Consider the following 17948-nt stretch of genomic DNA (forward strand, 5'->3'; position numbering starts at 1 on the left):
TGAGCTGCTTGCTGAACTTACTCATGTAGGCAATACAATAACAATTTAAATTGACATCAGCATAAGGGTTAGCTCTTGATACCATTGTTTGTAATAGTGTAATAAAACAACCTATTGTTGTTGAGTTTTTATTGTCTGCAGTGTTTATTATTGTGTCTTATTTAACATAATTTGACCCTTGGCATCACCTATTTGATTATCAAATTAATGTATGTCTAATAAATGAAACCCAGGGTTTGTGTCTTTGAAATGACTTTCCATTTTGTATGTATAACTCATAGCCTATTGTGGAATAGTTTAACCTGTTTTAAAATCAGCAGTGTTGTGTGTTTGTTCTGTTGGAGGCAGGGGACTTCTGGTGATAGGAGTGATGCTGCTTGCAGTGAAACTCTCTGTCTCACCATGCATAGGTGAGGGAAATTATCAGCTTTTTCACAGTCCAAGAGGTTTAACTTGGGGAAAGGAATCGGATTTCCTTTTTGTAGTCTGCCGGAACTTGATTCAATTGTGTATCCATACTCACGCTGTAGACACTGATTTTACCTTACTTTACTTCATTAGATCGATTTAAAAATCCCAACCAACGCATGTAGTTATTATGGTGGGTAAATCTACGCGGGGACACGTAAATGTGATATGAATAAAAGATGTATCAGGTTTTTGTTTCTATTTTATTCGAACGCACGGCAGGATATGTAACCACTGGAGGTGTTCTCCGGTCTATATAGACCCGCCGCCATCTTACATTTTCCAGTCTCTGCTGTTCCGGCCAAGTCATTATTGACTGACTGCGGAGGGAGTGGACGAGGGCTCCCCGCTGACGCTCGCCTTCACATTTTCCTTGACTTTTTCCCCTTCTGAGTGGTTTTTACCCCCCGGGATCCGAGTGGACGGACTTGCTGTGTTGACAAGGGTAGGCTCCAACATTCAAACTATCGGCTCCACTCAGTTTCTCCCAATTTTCCTGTCGGGCTCTCCCTGAATGCCAGCAGGAATGGAGACGGTTGTTGTGTACGGGCCGGCCGGGATGCTGCTGCCGCAGCTAGCGAGCCAGCTGAATTCACGGCAGATATTTGGGATATGCCAGCCACCGCCTAATGGGGACGTACCTATTTTACAGATGAGAATCACTGACTTTATGGTAACGTTAGCACGGGGTCGATGTCTGGTAAGGCAGTAGTTAACAATTAGGTAGATGTGTCCGATGGATTTCATCGCCTTCTAGTTTATTCGGAAACGTTATTCGGGATTTGGGAGTAAACGCCGATGTTGTGCCCTCGCTTTTTTGAGTAGTTAACGTTAGCGGACGATGGCTAAGGTTAGTTAGCTAAACTACTATTAGCCCACTTATGCTGCTGGCCACATTCCACTATTCTGACTCATGTTTGCTCGACTTGAGTTTCGCTTTTCTGTCGGCTGTTTTTGCAGCTGGTTTAGCTGAACAGACCCTTAATATGGGGTGAAGATAAGCGCGTGTGAAGCTCGGTGTAGCGTGGCCATGTGTTTAGTTTTACATGTTTAAAACTTAAGTTAGCGGCCGTTAATTAACGTTAGCCAAGTCACGGGAAACTGGCGAAGGAGGTTAACGCGAACAATTCGCCGAAAGTTTAGCTGGAAGTTCGTAAAACTGAACACCATTAGAAACTTTAATGTTAAATGGAGCTCGCTGCTAGCAGAGTCGCTCTAAACAAAAATTAATGGTTTATATTTAAGTTTATTTTAGGTCAAAAGCCCGTGAGAGTGTGTTTTCCTCTCGTCCTTTTAAACAAAGACCGACAAATTCCTCCCAGCCGTTGTGCTTTGGGAGGAAGACGAGGAGGAGCCAGAGTGTGAAATTTGAGTCAGTGGTGTTGGAAAGTCAGGGGCACCAGCAGCTGTGAGGGAGAGGGGTACCGCACACTATTATTTGGACGGTTAGTAAGTGTTGATCTGTTTTTATTAAATGTTATATTGGGTGTTTACTATTCCGCCTGGTCCCTGTGCACTGCCAATGTGTGTGTGTGTGTGTGTGTGTGTGGCTGCTGGAGAGAGACAGGCGGGTCACGACGGGGTAAGTTGGATACCTCGCTGCTCTTCGCCATCCTGCCGATACTGAAAACAAGCGGTGTGATGGCTTCAGCTGAAAAAACTGTTGTGTGTGTGTGCGCTTTAGTGGCACAAGACGAAGTTGTGGTGGTGGTGAGATTTTTTTTGCACGCAGTTGATTATGTCTTAGTTTTATTGGTAAGAAGAAGATTGAGTGAATAAACTGGGTGGAGGATGTTTACGTCTCATCTAGCGGCTTCAATTTATTAGTCACGGAAGCTCTGCAACTAAACCGGTTTATTTTAAATAATAAGATCACAAGATCAGAGTCGAGTTTTGCACATTACTAAACTAAAACCACCAGTCTCTGGTGTTTTCATGCCCCAGAAATCAACGCATTGTCTTTGGCGTTTGGTTTGTTTAAAAATGGGTTCAAATTCATTCATTTTGTTTGTCTGTCTGTGGTGCCTGAGTGAAATCCCCGATCAGATTACACAATGGAAGAAAAACACAGACAACCTCGTCAACAAAATCTCGCATTTACATTTTTTGAAAGGAGGCGTAGGTGTGAGCTACATCTGAGACCGGTAGTGGTTTGTTTTGAGGTAATCCACTTGTAAGAAAACTGCTACCAAGAACCTTTCCAGTGGCGTTGCCATTACCTAATACTGTAATTTTTCTCTTTCCAATAACCCATCTGCGTGTCTGCATTTACATGGTAATTTTTACACAACTTGTAGATCTGGGTAGATTTTGAAATGTGTAAACTTGTGTGACAGTATTGCTGTTCATTAAGATTTCATCAGAAATATATATCTGATAAAAATCACCTGTGTCAAAAAACAGTGAATAACTTTGTATAAGTAAAAGCTCAGTTTAACATCTATTGGTGATAAATTATTCCAAGCTTTGACTTTGAATTTGTATGCGTTTTTCTACTTCTCTTAACCTATTTGATCTCATTTTACCCCTTTTAAATAGACTGACAATTATTTGGTAGAATAAGGGAAAAGTCATCATCATGGAGCTCCTGTTTCTCCATGGACATCCATCATTTTGCAGTTAAAAACCCAGACCAAACACTGCAGCGGCTGCAGGCATTGAGCTCATTGTATTGTTGGCAGCCAGCAGTGAGTGCTGCTGACCCTGCACATTACATGGCTAACACTGATGCCTGTGGCAGCTCCTGTCTCTCTGCTTGTGCCTATCATACAGCTTGTTTGGGTCATTAACTCATATGGATGTATTGAGCTTGGTGTTTTTTTTTCCACTTGAGAGGAAATGGTCTGTGCAGGAGTTTAGATGGATTTGGCTCTTTGAAGTCCTGTTCTCAAGAAATGCATTTTTTCTTTAACCCAAGCAGAGTGTATTCCCTCTGACAAATTAATTTTGTATAAGTTATTTAAATGCCACAGCATGCTAGGAAGAGACTGTAAAATTAAGCCATGCATGTCTGCAGGCCAGATGAGTGAAATGCAATTTAGAGGATGTGTTTCACAAACTGATTTATTTTTTGTAATTTTAATGTAATACTGTCGTCTTTACACAAGGTAAACCTTGAGGCTCACCTCATCTTCACTTTGTGCCAGACTGTGGCTCAAATTTGCTGACAGACTGGCTATTTTTTCTTTTCTTTGAGAGGAGGTAGGATTGGAGAGTTTAGATATGCTTGGCTGCTTTAAATTTGTTTATTGAGCAATGTTGAGGATTTTTTTCCTTCATGTTACTGCATTTGCTATTAAGATTTTTATCAGCTTGAATCTGTTTAGAAATGCAAGATTTCCCACATAGCTTACAGACTTCTTTCACGCTTGCTTAGCTAGCTTATGATGTCTTAAGACATTTGGTTAAACTTGGGCTAGGTGTAGGTGTCACCGTGGACCTGTAATAACCCACTGGTCACATCTTATTTTGTTTGTGGGGGTTGGAATGTTATCTCATGATAGTTGTCAGTCATCTGGCATTGTGCCTAATCCTGATTGAGTTGCCCTCCGTGCAATGTAGCAAGATATACATGTGGAGAAATCCTGATGGTTCAATGTTTCCTACTTCCTGCCCTGTATGTCAGACAAATCAGGCCACTCGCAGGACATTTATTACTGGTTAGAAGCATGTTTTTGTTATTAATATATTTATAATTTCCTTCTTTGTGTCACTATCGAGGTCCTAGCTGCCCTTCATCTAGCTCTGTCTACGAGGAGAGGAGTTGCATTCCCTATGCTCTGAATAGAGCCAGAAAAATGGACTGCATTGGTAACCTTTTCTGTTTTGTAGGGGGGGCGTAAGAACCAGATATACAGAAATGGCTGTGCTGTTTCGCCTTTTATTTTCTGTTGCTTTATTTTTGTCATTCACACATTAATGAACTCCGGCTCCCTATACGAATGCCGTGTTTTTCATGACTATACTCAGGGCAGTGAAACAGACTGAAATACACTATTCCTGGCCGTCCAGTTCTGTGCTGGAACACTAAGCCTGTCATTTGAGTGTTGACCTGGGACAGAAGTACTGTGATTACACTTCACTTCATTGGGCTTGTGTGTGTGTGTGTGTGTGTGTGTGTGTGTGTGAGAGAGTGCGCGCCTGAGTGCATGCACATTACTTGCCATCTACATTAACATTTATGTGGATAAAGAAGATAAAATACCTGTTTGATGGACCCATCCGATCATAGCTACATGTGACTTGCCTCTTTTCATGCCACATACTGCATTAGACAGCCTTCTGATTCTTGTAACTGGTGTGTCACTCATTAGTCATCTGGTTTCAATTGTATGGCTTTTATCTGGACCAGGCACAACTCTACATGTTGGATTTCACATCTGGCTTCAAAGAAACCTCTTGCTCAGATTTTTGCGGCCAGGCTGCTAGCCTGATATCAAGGAACTCTTACTGTAATGATTTTTTTGTTTGTGTTAATGGTCAGAGTCTGACTTTAGGGTAAGGCTGCCATTTGTGTGTCCCAATTGGAGACCAGACTTTGCTTGTTTGCCCATCAAAAAAACTATCATTGGCTCAGTTTCTGAAGCCAGATGTAAAGACCCACATTTTCCACCAGTGTGAATAATAAATGGTTCCACTGTGTGCTTTGATTGTATGTTTGATTTGTATGCAGCCTTGTATGGGACATATGGCTTCCATTAGGGCAGGGCTAGGTTATATGAGGGCATGCCTGCAAAGCTTGGGAGGATGGTGTGTGAACAGTGAATTTGAGTTGGTGCATTTGTGGTTAGAAGCAGCAATCTTGGAGCCTGACTCAAGATTGTGTTTTAATGACACAGCTGAGCTCGGGTGGTGTGGGTGTGAGGGGAGGGAAGTAATTCAGGGCAGTAGTTTAGTTATCCTTGAGTGTATTTACATATTGGCAGCCTTTTAACTCCACAAACTCCTACACATTCACTGGCACCAATGCCAGACTGATTTTTTTTTTTTTGTTACCACTGCATGCCTGGCTGCTGTGTTTTTCTGTATGTCCACTTCTGTTTGTAGGCCATTTAGTCTTCTGTTTTTGCTCTTTCAAACTTAATGATATTCTTTTTAGGTCAACTTAGAGTGTATTGCAGGCAGGATATTTAAAGCCCCAAGTCAAAGCTATTAAGCTTGCAGAACAAAGTGAGCAACTGCAATGGTGAGCTTAAATATCTGTTGTTCGTTCAACTTTTTTTTAGCATAAGCTCCTTGAACAGAGTGTATTGAAACCTTACTGGACACTCCAACAATTAGAGATCTGGAAGGATGTTTATTTAGTAAGTGGCTGCCAAAATTAAAAAATTGCACTCCTTAAAAAGGCCGTCACATCTTAAACGTCAGTGGTGAGTTTTCTAATTCAACAGGTTGACCACAGGATCAGTCATAGTTAACCAAACTCTAAGCTGTTGTCAGCCAAATGCACTCTGCAAGCCACACTGTGTGTCTTTTATCCTAGGGTCGAAAAGGTTTAGAGGGGGGAACAAAAAGACAGCACTCAGTCTCATTTGATATGTGAAAAGATTGTGGACTGTGTTTTTGTGCTCAGGAGATGAGATGGATTAGTATGTAAAGTACCTATCAAGGTGATCACATCACATAATATTCAGCCTGTTGACAGCCAGCAGCCAAGGTTGATATCTCTGAATCGGGACCTCTGAGATTCAAGTTAGTGATGTTGCATTTCCTGTCGGTATGTAAAACCAAACTGAGCTTTTGCCTCTGGAAAGAAAAGCTAAAATTTTAGGGGCTGACACCCAGATATCATTACTTTTAACATTATTGGCTAATGTTGATTCACAGTCTCTTGCTGCCTTAATGACTTCCTGGTAGAACCTTGTGTTTCCTGCACAGAAACTCTTTTCAAAGCTTATAGGCTATTAAGTTGGTAGAGGTGGTGTATTGTGTTTTCTATTACAGCCTCCAAAATCATATATAATGTCCTTTTCTTAAAAATTCAGTGTGCATCTCTGTTTCATTGCCATTTTTTTCCCTTTCTTTAAGACACAGACATCAGAATCGCTGCTGTCACTACATCTGACCTCACAACAGCACACAGTCACACACCTGTTGAATCAAGCCTAGCGGCAAGAAGGGGCCACTCAGAATTTTAATCTAACACATTAACTTTCCACAGGGACCAATGACAGTGCTCTAAATAGCCCTTTTTTTGTAAGAGACGGGTCGATTTTTTTTATTAGTTTCATTAATAACGTTAGTTGATAGCTTGCAGACACAAGGTTGGAGTGGCTTCAAGTCTTTGGTCTGAACATAGTCTGAAAATTTCTTAGCCTCTAATACTGCAGTTGCTTTGTAGGGCAAGAACATCATGCTCATGTTAGAGCAGTTTATGCTTCCTGTATGTTACAGAAATGTGTATATATACAGTGTATAAACTTGTTTGTACTTTAATCCATGTGTAGCGTTAAACTACAGTTTTAATGTGTTTCCTCAATGGATGGTGCTAAAAAAATGTGAGCACAACAGTATCCGTGTCAAATGAAGGCTCTTGGTGTTCTTTTTAACAATGTGTGGTCTTATATATTTTCGTGTGGATTGTAGATTATGTGGAACAGACTTAATGTACGTAGGTCTGCGGGTTTAACTTGGTTAGTTAGCGGCAGTCTGTCTCATTGTTAGTCACCTCTGCTTTTCTCTTGTAAGGTATGAGTGCCTTTTTTGTTGCAATACCCTGATTTTCCTCCAGTGTGCCTGTTAAGTTTTAAAGCATGTCCAGACTGGTATGCCATGATTGAAAAGGATTTGGTCTTTATTTTCCTGTAGGATTCATCTTGGAATAACTGCAGCTGTACTTTTGAAAGGGCTTGACAAAAGGATTTCTGATTGTATGGATATACACCCCTGTTTCTGTGTCTCATTTTAGCCTGGATTTTCTTCTGCAGTTTTCCCATTTCCTGTTTTTGTGCATTACCATCATAACATTTATCTTTGAGTATGAATTGGACGTACCTCAATTTTCCTTTTTTTCTGAATTAATCCCCCTCTCGCTCGCTCTCCCTCTCTCCTGCCATTGCCAGTGTTTACTTTTCTGCAGAGTGTGGTTTCAGCTTCAAAGCCAGCGCAAGAATGCATATGCCCTCCTCCCCCCTCCTGCCTCTTTTCTCCCCACCCAGTGCTCCACTTCCCCCATCCTTCCTCACCTAAATAGTTGCTAGCTGCTACATTTAATGGTGGCTTTGTGTGTGAGCTGCTGCTGTTTGCATGTCTGGCTTTAACAGCAGAGGAAATCCAAGAAAGGGAGGTGGCAGGAAAGGAAAGAAAAGAAAGCACTGGAAAGTCGCTTGTCTGGACTGTTTCTGAACCAACACTGCCATTAATTTCTAACAGGCCACAGTTACCTCTGCTGTGATCTTTCTGTTAAAGTCAAATGGCTTACGTTTGACTGTAAAGAAAGACAGCTGGCAGTGAGCAGGGTTAGAGGGCAGGAATGATGGAAGGCGAGATGCCACTGAGGCAGTTTGACTGACTGCTTTTTTTCCCTGTTCCAGATCAGGAAGCTGTGTCGGCCGCGGTTTGAGAAAGGAACATGGCTTCCCAGGGTGAGTTAATAGTTTTCAGACACGCACTCAAACTCTTTCACCTCCTCACTCTCTTCAGCTTCTGTTTCATCACTTGTCTGTGTCTCTCCATCTCTTACTTACATACACATGCATTGGCTAGTGTGTTAGGCTTTCCCGCATTTCAAAACTGACTCTTCTCCTGGTGCAGATATATGTTCTCATGAGAGCAAAGTGAATTAGTTATTGATTTCAATCTGAAACTAGGAGCACAAGTAAAATCAAACTTAATGCTTGAAGAGACCTTTAGTGGTAAATCACGCATCATTAGAATATAAAACTGTAGGAAAATAAGAGCATGGGAAGCAGGTTACAAATCCATTTATTGCAATGACTATAAACTTAAATTAGGATTCTGAAACTGAATTACTGATTGGAATTATACTTCTTGTAATAAGGAGAGGTAGATACACGCACATCCGTATTACCAGGTGCCGAGTCGAAAAGACGTGATCAGGAAGAAAGAAGAAGACTTGCAACACTGTAGCTGCTCCCAATAAAAAAAAATTACTTTATTCTATCATCATAGTATAAAAGGACAACGTTTCGAGCCTACCGGTTCGTCATCAGGTCACTTGTGTTGAGACATCTCAGCTCGTCACATTCATAAAATTAGTGGGCAATACACATGGGTGTGGTCAACACATCAATAAATCAGTCAATCCATATAACAACAAATACATCACAACAATATTAGAAATAGGGTTTAATCCCACATGGAGGTCGGCCTTAATGGTCCTGAAAAAACAAAATAACAACCATTGACAGCAGTAACTCCTTAAAAAGGAAACACAGAGAGGAGGCTGATAATAAATCTAATCTAAAGCCTCATAATATGTGTGAAGTGTTAGAGCATTCGAGTAGGATTATACTTCTTGGCAATAATTGTGTAGCAATTGTTTAGATGCTTTAAACTCAACACTTCTGAGAAATGACGATGCTGACCAAATTGGTTTTGCTGCATTTCATTTGACAAAAAGTATGCAAGAATCTCATGTCGATCACTAAATCGCAAATGTTGATTTCTTTTTCTTTTGTTCTTGACTACTGCTAAGTTGGTTAGCAGCACTAAGTTTTATATTTTCTAATTCCTTGTCTCCTTCCAGCTGATCTGATGGAGCTCGACATGGCCATGGAGCCAGACCGTAAGGCAGCGGTCAGTCACTGGCAGCAACAGTCTTACCTGGATTCAGGCATCCATTCAGGGGCCACCACAACGGCTCCCTCTCTCAGTGGGAAGGGCAACCCTGAGGAAGATGATGTCGACAACCAGGTCATGTATGAGTGGGAGCAGGGCTTCAACCAGAACTTCGCCCAGGAACAAGTACAAGGTAGGTCATAATGCTGACAACTTGTTGGTCTTTTGGGGAAGATTTGTTTACTGCACATAAACATGAATGAGCCAAACAGCAGTTTGAATCCTAATATAACAAAACAACTGTTTTTCTGTCTCCTAGACATAGATGGTCAGTATGCCATGACGCGTGCCCAGCGGGTGCGTGCAGCAATGTTCCCAGAGACTCTTGAGGAGGGCATGCAGATCCCCTCCACACAGTATGATGCAGCAAACCCCACCAACGTTCAGAGGCTGGCAGAGCCCTCGCAAATGCTCAAACATGCTGTGGTCAATCTGATCAACTACCAAGATGATGCTGAGCTGGCAACCAGAGCCATACCAGAACTCACCAAACTACTCAATGATGAGGACCAGGTAGATACCAAAGGAAACTGTGGCTCCAGATTGTTTATGATTTATTTGATTTCATTAGTCATTCCCTAATGTGTCCCTCTACTCCAGGTTGTAGTAAATAAAGCAGCAGTGATGGTCCACCAGCTTTCAAAGAAAGAAGCCTCTCGCCACGCCATCATGCGCTCTCCTCAGATGGTGTCTGCTATTGTCAGGACCATGCAGAACACAAACGATGTGGAGACAGCTCGCTGCACTGCAGGAACACTCCATAACCTGTCCCATCACAGAGAGGGTCTGCTGGCTATTTTCAAGTCTGGAGGAATACCAGCTCTAGTTAAAATGCTTGGGTATGTGAAAGAAAGATGGGGTGATACTTGATTTGTGTTTTTCTTGGGTTTCCATTTATTTGATGTACTGCAGCTCACCAGTACAGGGAGGCACTAAATGATGTGGTGGGATGTTTCCACTGTCTCTGGTCAGTAACATTGTGCTGTTTGGGCTGTTATCCAGAGTTTTTCAACAACATAAGCATCATTTTGTTTGCTTATTGGTAAATAGCTATTTTTTGACACAGTGGATTTGTAGTTATAAGACAGACATGAAGGATTGTAACTGGCTGTTAACTCATCAAAGGCAGAGGATGTGGAGAGGAAGGACCTTTGGAGAAATCTCAATGCATCTCTAGTTGTGGTTAATTTCCAGTGGGACAGTAAACTAAGAAGCCTCTGTTTGTTCTGCAGTTCACCAGTGGACTCTGTCCTGTTCTACGCCATCACCACCCTTCACAACCTCCTCCTGCACCAGGAAGGAGCCAAGATGGCTGTCCGTTTAGCCGGAGGTCTACAGAAAATGGTTGCTCTACTCAACAAGACCAATGTCAAGTTCTTGGCCATCACCACTGACTGTCTCCAGATACTGGCCTATGGAAACCAGGAAAGCAAGGTGAGGGTCTAGTGGAAGGGAGGAGTGTGTGGTAAATTGGTCTGTTAAGGTGCTCCTCAGGCCATAGTGGCCATCATGACATTAAAACCCCTAATCTCATTGTACTGTCTCTTCATGTGTAGTTGATAATCTTGGCCAGTGGTGGCCCCCAGGCCCTGGTCAACATCATGAGGACTTATACCTACGAGAAGCTGTTGTGGACCACAAGCCGTGTTCTCAAAGTCTTGTCTGTCTGCTCCAGTAACAAGCCTGCCATTGTAGAAGCTGGTATGTCTGACATTAAAGTGTTTGTAATATGAGCTTTAGTATCATTATACATATACTGTGTGTTCATAGGTGAGGTTCTTTGAGCTTATTTGAAATGCATTTATAACAGCAAACACTGCGATGGAAACAGTGCAGTCAAATAACAGGGATAATTTAGTGATTTTAAATATACTGTGAGTTTTCACAGGTGCAGATAACACCTTTTTCCATCTTTGTCCTTCTGTCCAGGAGGTATGCAGGCTCTGGGACTCCACCTGACAGACCCCAGCCAGAGACTGGTCCAGAACTGTCTCTGGACTCTCAGGAACTTATCAGATGCTGCCACCAAACAGGTGATGAGAACCGCACCTTGTACCAAAATTAAAATATTTTCTTTTCTTTAAAAAACAATTCTCAGAAGGAAGACATTAAAGGATTTTATTGTTTAAATTCATCGCAAAGCATTCTCTGAGCTCTCTACCCATCTGTCCTTTTTAATGCTAACTTCACAATTTTTTTTTTCTAGGAGGGAATGGAGGGTCTCCTAGGAACTCTGGTCCAGCTGCTCGGAAGTGACGACATTAATGTGGTGACCTGCGCTGCTGGCATCCTGTCTAACCTGACCTGTAACAACTACAAGAACAAGATGATGGTTTGCCAGGTGAGTATGAAGAAAAAGTAAAGCCTGCTGAGTTACTACTACTACTACTACAAAAGTTTAATAATGACGTTCGATACTACTTGGGTCTTCGTCAGTGGTGAGTATACAGTTAAATACGCTTAGTAACTGTTTTCAAATAGTCATCTTTATGATTTTTACTAGCGTTTTGTGTCCTGTGTGAATCCATACTTCAAGATTTTTTTCCTCACTCATGCTTATGCTTTAATATTATCCACACAGCAAATGTGAATCTCTGATTAATCTATTCATCTGTTCTCCATAGGTTGGAGGTATTGAAGCGTTAGTTCGCACAGTGCTTCGGGCTGGAGACAGAGAAGACATCACAGAACCAGCAATTTGTGCCCTGCGTCACCTCACGTCTCGACACCAGGACGCCGAGATGGCACAGAATGCTGTCAGACTGCACTATGGCCTGCCCGTGGTCGTCAAATTACTGCATCCACCATCACACTGGCCACTCATTAAGGTATACAGTCATACTGTCAGCTACTTGTGTCTGTTGTTATAATGGTGTTCCCAGTGAAAATCACTTTGCACTTGACCACGCCTCGAATCTAAAATAATGGGCCAAACCTGGCACAGTAGTACTTCTGTGGAACGCTGGCTATTAATCCATGTTGGCAGCTTTGGGTCTCTCAGGACTGTTTTGTTGTGCATTGAGAATGCAGTGTGATACTGCTGGAGGCTGCATGAAACACAAGCACATCTGCAAGTCTTGCTTCTTTTTAGGCCCAATCCAGTGTAGAAGCAGCATAACACCAGACAGACCAGTCTTGGCCTACAGTATATTATAGCGCATTTGTTTTGATGGACACAGAAAACATTTGTACAGCTTTGAACTCATCTAGATTGAGACAAAACCTAGTCCCAGATTACAAACACAAACCACTTGGAGACTATCCCAAGGAATTACTTTTCAAATTAAAAGATGTATACAAACAATGCATTTTTAAAATATTTTGTGAATACAATATGTTGCTGAAAACAACTTTTGGCTGTGATTCTTTATCAGATGTGACTAATGGCTACTCGAAGCTGACATGTAAATATGTTTGTCTGTCTGTCAGGCTACAGTTGGTCTCATCCGTAACCTGGCTCTGTGCCCTGCAAACCACGCTCCTCTGAGGGAGCAGGGAGCTATCCCCAGACTGGTTCAGCTGCTGGTCAGAGCACACCAAGACACACAGAGACGCACAAGCATGGGAGGCACGCAGCAGCAGTTTGTGGTGAGAGTAGACACACACACACACACACACACACACACTTTTAGATACTTCTGTGAACTCACACCTTCACAGCAAACACTAACACAACATAACTCAAGGGACACACAGCTCAGTGGTGCCATGCGTTCTTTCCACTGAGCACTCACACAGTACCCACAAAATTTAAAGCATGTCAAACTGATGTCAAATTCAGTTGTCTTTTTGTGACTTCCCACCACGACCTGATTATCTGTGGAGAATCCTGAATGGCTCCTTCAGTTGTTACTTGACTAATTAAGTGTTTGTGTCATTAGGAGGGAGTTCGTATGGAGGAGATTGTGGAGGGCTGCACAGGAGCACTTCACATCCTGGCCAGAGACGTCCACAACAGAATAGTCATCAGAGGACTCAACACCATTCCACTCTTTGTACAGGTAAAAGAAAAAATCATCTCACTTGTGCTCTGTTCTTGTGATGTCATGTTGGCTAAATGGTTTTAGGTGTCATTTTGGATCACATAGGGACCACAGATATTACAAATGTCAGTAATTTTGAAACGAAACTGGGAAACTGGAAACTGAGAATCAATCAATCTCTCTCTCTCTCTCTCTCTCTCTCTGTTTGTGTGTGCAGCTGTTGTATTCTCCCATTGAGAACATCCAGCGTGTAGCAGCAGGCGTCCTGTGTGAGCTGGCCCAGGATAAAGAGGCTGCTGAGGCCATCGAGGCCGAGGGAGCCACTGCCCCACTCACAGAGCTATTGCACAGCCGCAACGAAGGAGTTGGTATGTTCACAAAAACACACTCATTTACATAATGGCGACTCTTTAGCGACGCAGATGTTCAGAAGGTCTAGTCAAACTGAGAAATGAGCGCTTATGTACGGGATAATGTACAGCAAGTGGGTCATTACTGCAGAATGGACCCCGACAGGGTGATGCAGGACACTGGCACAAAGTGGAGGGGTCTTGTATCACCGTGAAGGAGTTCATTTTACAATGATGATCTGCTCCCTCAACAGTATCTTGCTTACTACACAGCGGTTTATTAAAGAAATCAATAAATGTCAAAAAATGATCATTTAAGATGAATTTTTTTGCTTCTATAATCAGAACTGCATCCATAGCAATAGTCTGCTATTCAGAAGTAACAGACCATTCAAAGACCAATCACAATTGAGTATTCAACAAAGCACAGGCACTTCACAGTAACTGTTTTCCATTTAGTATGTAGACAATTGAAACAACATTTCTGTTGTTACTGTAATCGGGGATATACCTGGACTCTTGGTTGTCTCTTCTCTGCTGCAGCACTGCTTTATTTCTAGTAAGGTGCTTTTTGACTGACCTTTCACCCCTCCATGTTCCCTCAGCCACCTACGCTGCAGCAGTTTTGTTCCGTATGTCAGAGGACAAACCCCAGGACTATAAGAAACGGCTCTCTGTAGAACTCACCAGCTCGCTCTTCAGGACAGAACCAATGGCCTGGAACGAGGTACGAAGCACTCAAAATCAGCTGTTTTTAAATTGCTTATAAGTGTATTTGTACACCAAACACACAGACGCTTGTGCAACAAAGATAACTTGAAAATAAAAATTAACTAACTGTGGTGTTATTGAAAGTGCTGACCCCTGCTCATCCTTGTCTCGCTCTGTTGCTCTGCAGACCGGAGACCTGGGTTTGGACATCGGAGCTCAGGGAGAGCCTCTGGGCTACAGACAGGAAGGTAAGTCACCTCTTAACCTCAAGCAGGCTGGGAAGCTCCCAGGAGAAACACAGGGGGGGGACAGGGAGGTCACAAACACCACAGCAGTTAAGCTGCAACAAAAACAATTTGAGCTGTTTTGTTTTTTTTTTTGTTTTTTTTTACTAACTCGTCGCCTTCTCTGTTCTGAGTGATTGTGTCCTTCCTGTTCTCTAAACCCATGGACCGCCTCTGTCTCTCTTGAGTCAATAAACAACTAAATATTGTTACAGTCCAACGACTGAGCTCCTTCTGTCCAGCGTTATTACTGCTGCTGACAGGATTGGCTGTTAAAGGTCATGATACACAGGCAACTTGACACTGATGAAGGACAATAACCCTTTCAAGCTAAGGATGGAGATTGATTTTATCCCTGATGTTAGTCAGGATAAGAGGGATGGCTCTTAGAAATACGATACTGCTGCTTTTACTTATTGTCACAGTTGGCCATCTAAATGTTTCGAGTGTCCCAGGACCTTGGTCTGATCAATAGGCCAAGAGGCGAGGGTTGGATGTTTATTTTTAATTTGCACTGCTCTCCAGTCCTCCAGCACTAACTGCTCTAACTGGCTCTGGACCAGCCACATGAAAACAAAGACTTTAAGTTGGTAGATACATTGGATGACACTGGCCACTGCAGATGGATATCTGTTGGTGGGACCAAACTCAACACAGTGAACTGAGCCACGAGTTCAGCTGCATTTTGTCTGCTGGAGGATGGACCGTGTGCCGTGTTGCTGTGTAGTGTTACGTTTGAATGATCATACTACTGTGTGACCGCTTGGTTTGTTAACATGCTTCTAACAACTGCTCTGCTTCCCCTGCCTCCCCTCCACCCACTTCCTCCTCCCCCAGACCCAAGCTACCGTTCCTTCCATTCGGGAGGTTACGGAGGGGACACAATGGGTATGGAGCCCATGATGGACCATGATCTGGGCGGGGGCCACCACCCTGGCCAGGACTACCCTCCTGTAGAGGGGCTGCCTGACCTGGGACACGCCCAAGAACTGATAGAAGGCCTGCCACCTGGCGACTCCAACCAACTGGCCTGGTTTGATACCGACCTGTAAATACCAAGACCAACATTACACTACACTTTCTACTAGGTAAGAATATCCTCACTGCAGCCTTGTGTTAGCAGAAATGAATGAGAGGCATTTTGGGGTGAGATCTAAAAGTAGAAGCACAGTGGGGAGGTTTTCTGTCTGACTAAAATGGCTGAGGGGGGAGAGGAGAGTGGATTCACTCACTGAGGCTGCTGCATGTTCAGACTGCTCCTAATTGCAAAGTTGTGTGATGTGGTGTGTGTGATGTTGCTCCGTGTAAGATCTGTGTGTGTGGTCTCAACCAACGCCTGTGCCCTGTCTCCTTCCTCTCACCTCCTGTTTTTCCCCTCATTCCTCCTGTCTTTTTTTCACTCTCCTTCTCTTCTCCCTTCGCAGCTGTATCATGTGATCTGGATGAACCTGCATCGTGATTCGCCCATATGGAGGAGGCGGGGTTTCAGAAAGTGCCTGAAGAAGACTCAACAACAGCAAGCAGAGTTTCCTGTCTATGGGAACTCCATTGGGACAAACTAGATTTAAGTGCGGTTCTGTTCTGGTCTCAGCCTGACAGAGGGCTGACTTCAATCCTGACATGACACGGATTTTGATCTCAACAGTTGATTTTTGAAAAAACCCTTTTTATGTACTTTGTTTTTCATTTTTACTTCATTTGGTTGTTTTACTTTTTTATTCTTTTTTTCCTCAAGTCTGTAATGGTACAAACTGATTCTAGCTTGCTTTTTTCATTATTCTCAATTATGATATTCATCTCTTGTTTTTGCAGTCCCTTGTATTTTAAGTCTCTGGTAGTGTTGAGTTTTTTAGTGGTAATGCTCCATCCAAGTAAAGAATCTGATCACATTTTAAATGGTGTCCAAACACTAAAGTTAATCAGTTGAATTGTATTCTGATGATCAAGTGTAACATTGTGTAGCTTTTGTATAAAAAAACATGAATTGGAAATCATGGTCCAAATATCAAGCTATTTTCTTGCTTTAAAGGTGGACACTGATGTGTCTCTGCTGTTCCAAAGGGGGTGTAGCTGACCTAGCTGGATGGGTGTGGCTGTGGAAGGACAGGGGTGGAGGAGGGCAATTATTGGTCTGCTGTTACTAAGGGGTGGGGTAGTGGGAGGAGCTGGTTGCTGTAGCCTGCTGTGTTCTGAAACAATAAAATGGACTGTCATTTCACCTGGACGCCTCCACGTCTCATTTTAACACTACCTTAAAACACATCCCTGTGACAAAACAGTTTAAGTCTAGTTCCAGGACATGACTTTAAGTCTCTGCTATGAGAAGGCAGAATAAGGAAATGAGTGGGTTTGTGCTCAACAGTTTTCAGACAGCAGACGACGATGACACAACAACAGGTGTGACCCTCAGTTTACCACAGCAAGTGACATCTCAGTATCGAGGTGAGAAAAACCAGTGATCCACCAACTGTGAAAACAAATGTCCACATCCACCTGCGGAGGCCATGCGGTTTGGCAGGGTGCCAGTTCAGCTGGCTATCTTTGTCAGAGAATGTGTCAAATTGCAGTTAGTGTAACTTGGTGGATGATATTGCACAACTGAACAGTGACAGCTGTGTGTGATGCAGCTTTAGTGAGATTAGTAAGATTTGCATATAAAATGAGAACCTGGAGGGAAGAACTGAAAGCCTGCGAGCGGTGACCGTGTGTGTGTGTGTGTGTGTCCAAGATTGTGTTTTTTCTATTCACAGGACATGTTGCACGGAGGAAGGCTAGGCTGCCTAGAGGGCTCTTCTCAACACACAGGGCCATAACATTTGGGGGGGAAGACAACCGCTTTTGATGTAGACCCATTGCAACCCAACCTCCCTCCGTGGGGCTGTTTTAAACTCTCAACATCTTAACTGACCAATGTAAAGCTTTTAGAAACAAAAACCCACATCAGAGGTTCTCAAAGTTTTGATGACAAAGCAATTTTAGGGAGCCAGCAAATAACTGAGGGCCGCTCAGGAAAGGAACTTTTTATGCCGTTTTCATAACATGCTATACTTTGACTTTTTGGCTGTTATCATGTACTATGCTGTATTTTAAAGACATAATACACTGTGGGGTTTTTTGTCAGTTATCACATTCTACATTATATTGACTCACTGTGTTACGCCTTTTTATGACATTTTTGTTCATTCTCACATACGTTACTATATTATAACATATACTATGATTTTTTGACATTTTTATACTATACTGTGACTTTTTTGTCTGCTATTACAATTTTTTATGATACTACATTATGATTTTTTTGTCAATTAACATACTTTACTCTTTCTGACATTTTTCTCACAGACAATACAGTA

The 17948-nt window shown here is 42.6% G+C and overlaps 1 protein-coding gene across 1 annotated transcript; it reads left to right on the forward strand.

Moving 5' to 3' along the window:
- The first annotated feature begins 751 nt into the window (after positions 1–751).
- Positions 752–16813, forward strand: ctnnb1 (catenin (cadherin-associated protein), beta 1). Its single transcript, XM_033640460.2, has 17 exons — positions 752–913; positions 8001–8051; positions 9176–9400; positions 9527–9780; positions 9868–10106; positions 10500–10701; positions 10824–10968; positions 11197–11300; positions 11474–11608; positions 11892–12095; positions 12697–12855; positions 13149–13268; positions 13468–13618; positions 14206–14327; positions 14499–14559; positions 15433–15683; positions 16020–16813. Exons 2-16 carry the CDS (start codon positions 8039–8041, stop codon positions 15645–15647), a joined length of 2349 nt encoding a protein of 782 aa, XP_033496351.1. The 5' UTR covers positions 752–913; positions 8001–8038; the 3' UTR covers positions 15648–15683; positions 16020–16813.
- The last annotated feature ends 1135 nt before the right edge of the window (positions 16814–17948 follow it).

This window comes from Epinephelus lanceolatus, chromosome 10 (genome assembly GCF_041903045.1).
Source record: "Epinephelus lanceolatus isolate andai-2023 chromosome 10, ASM4190304v1, whole genome shotgun sequence".
In the NCBI taxonomy this organism is placed as follows: domain Eukaryota; kingdom Metazoa; phylum Chordata; class Actinopteri; order Perciformes; family Serranidae; genus Epinephelus; species Epinephelus lanceolatus.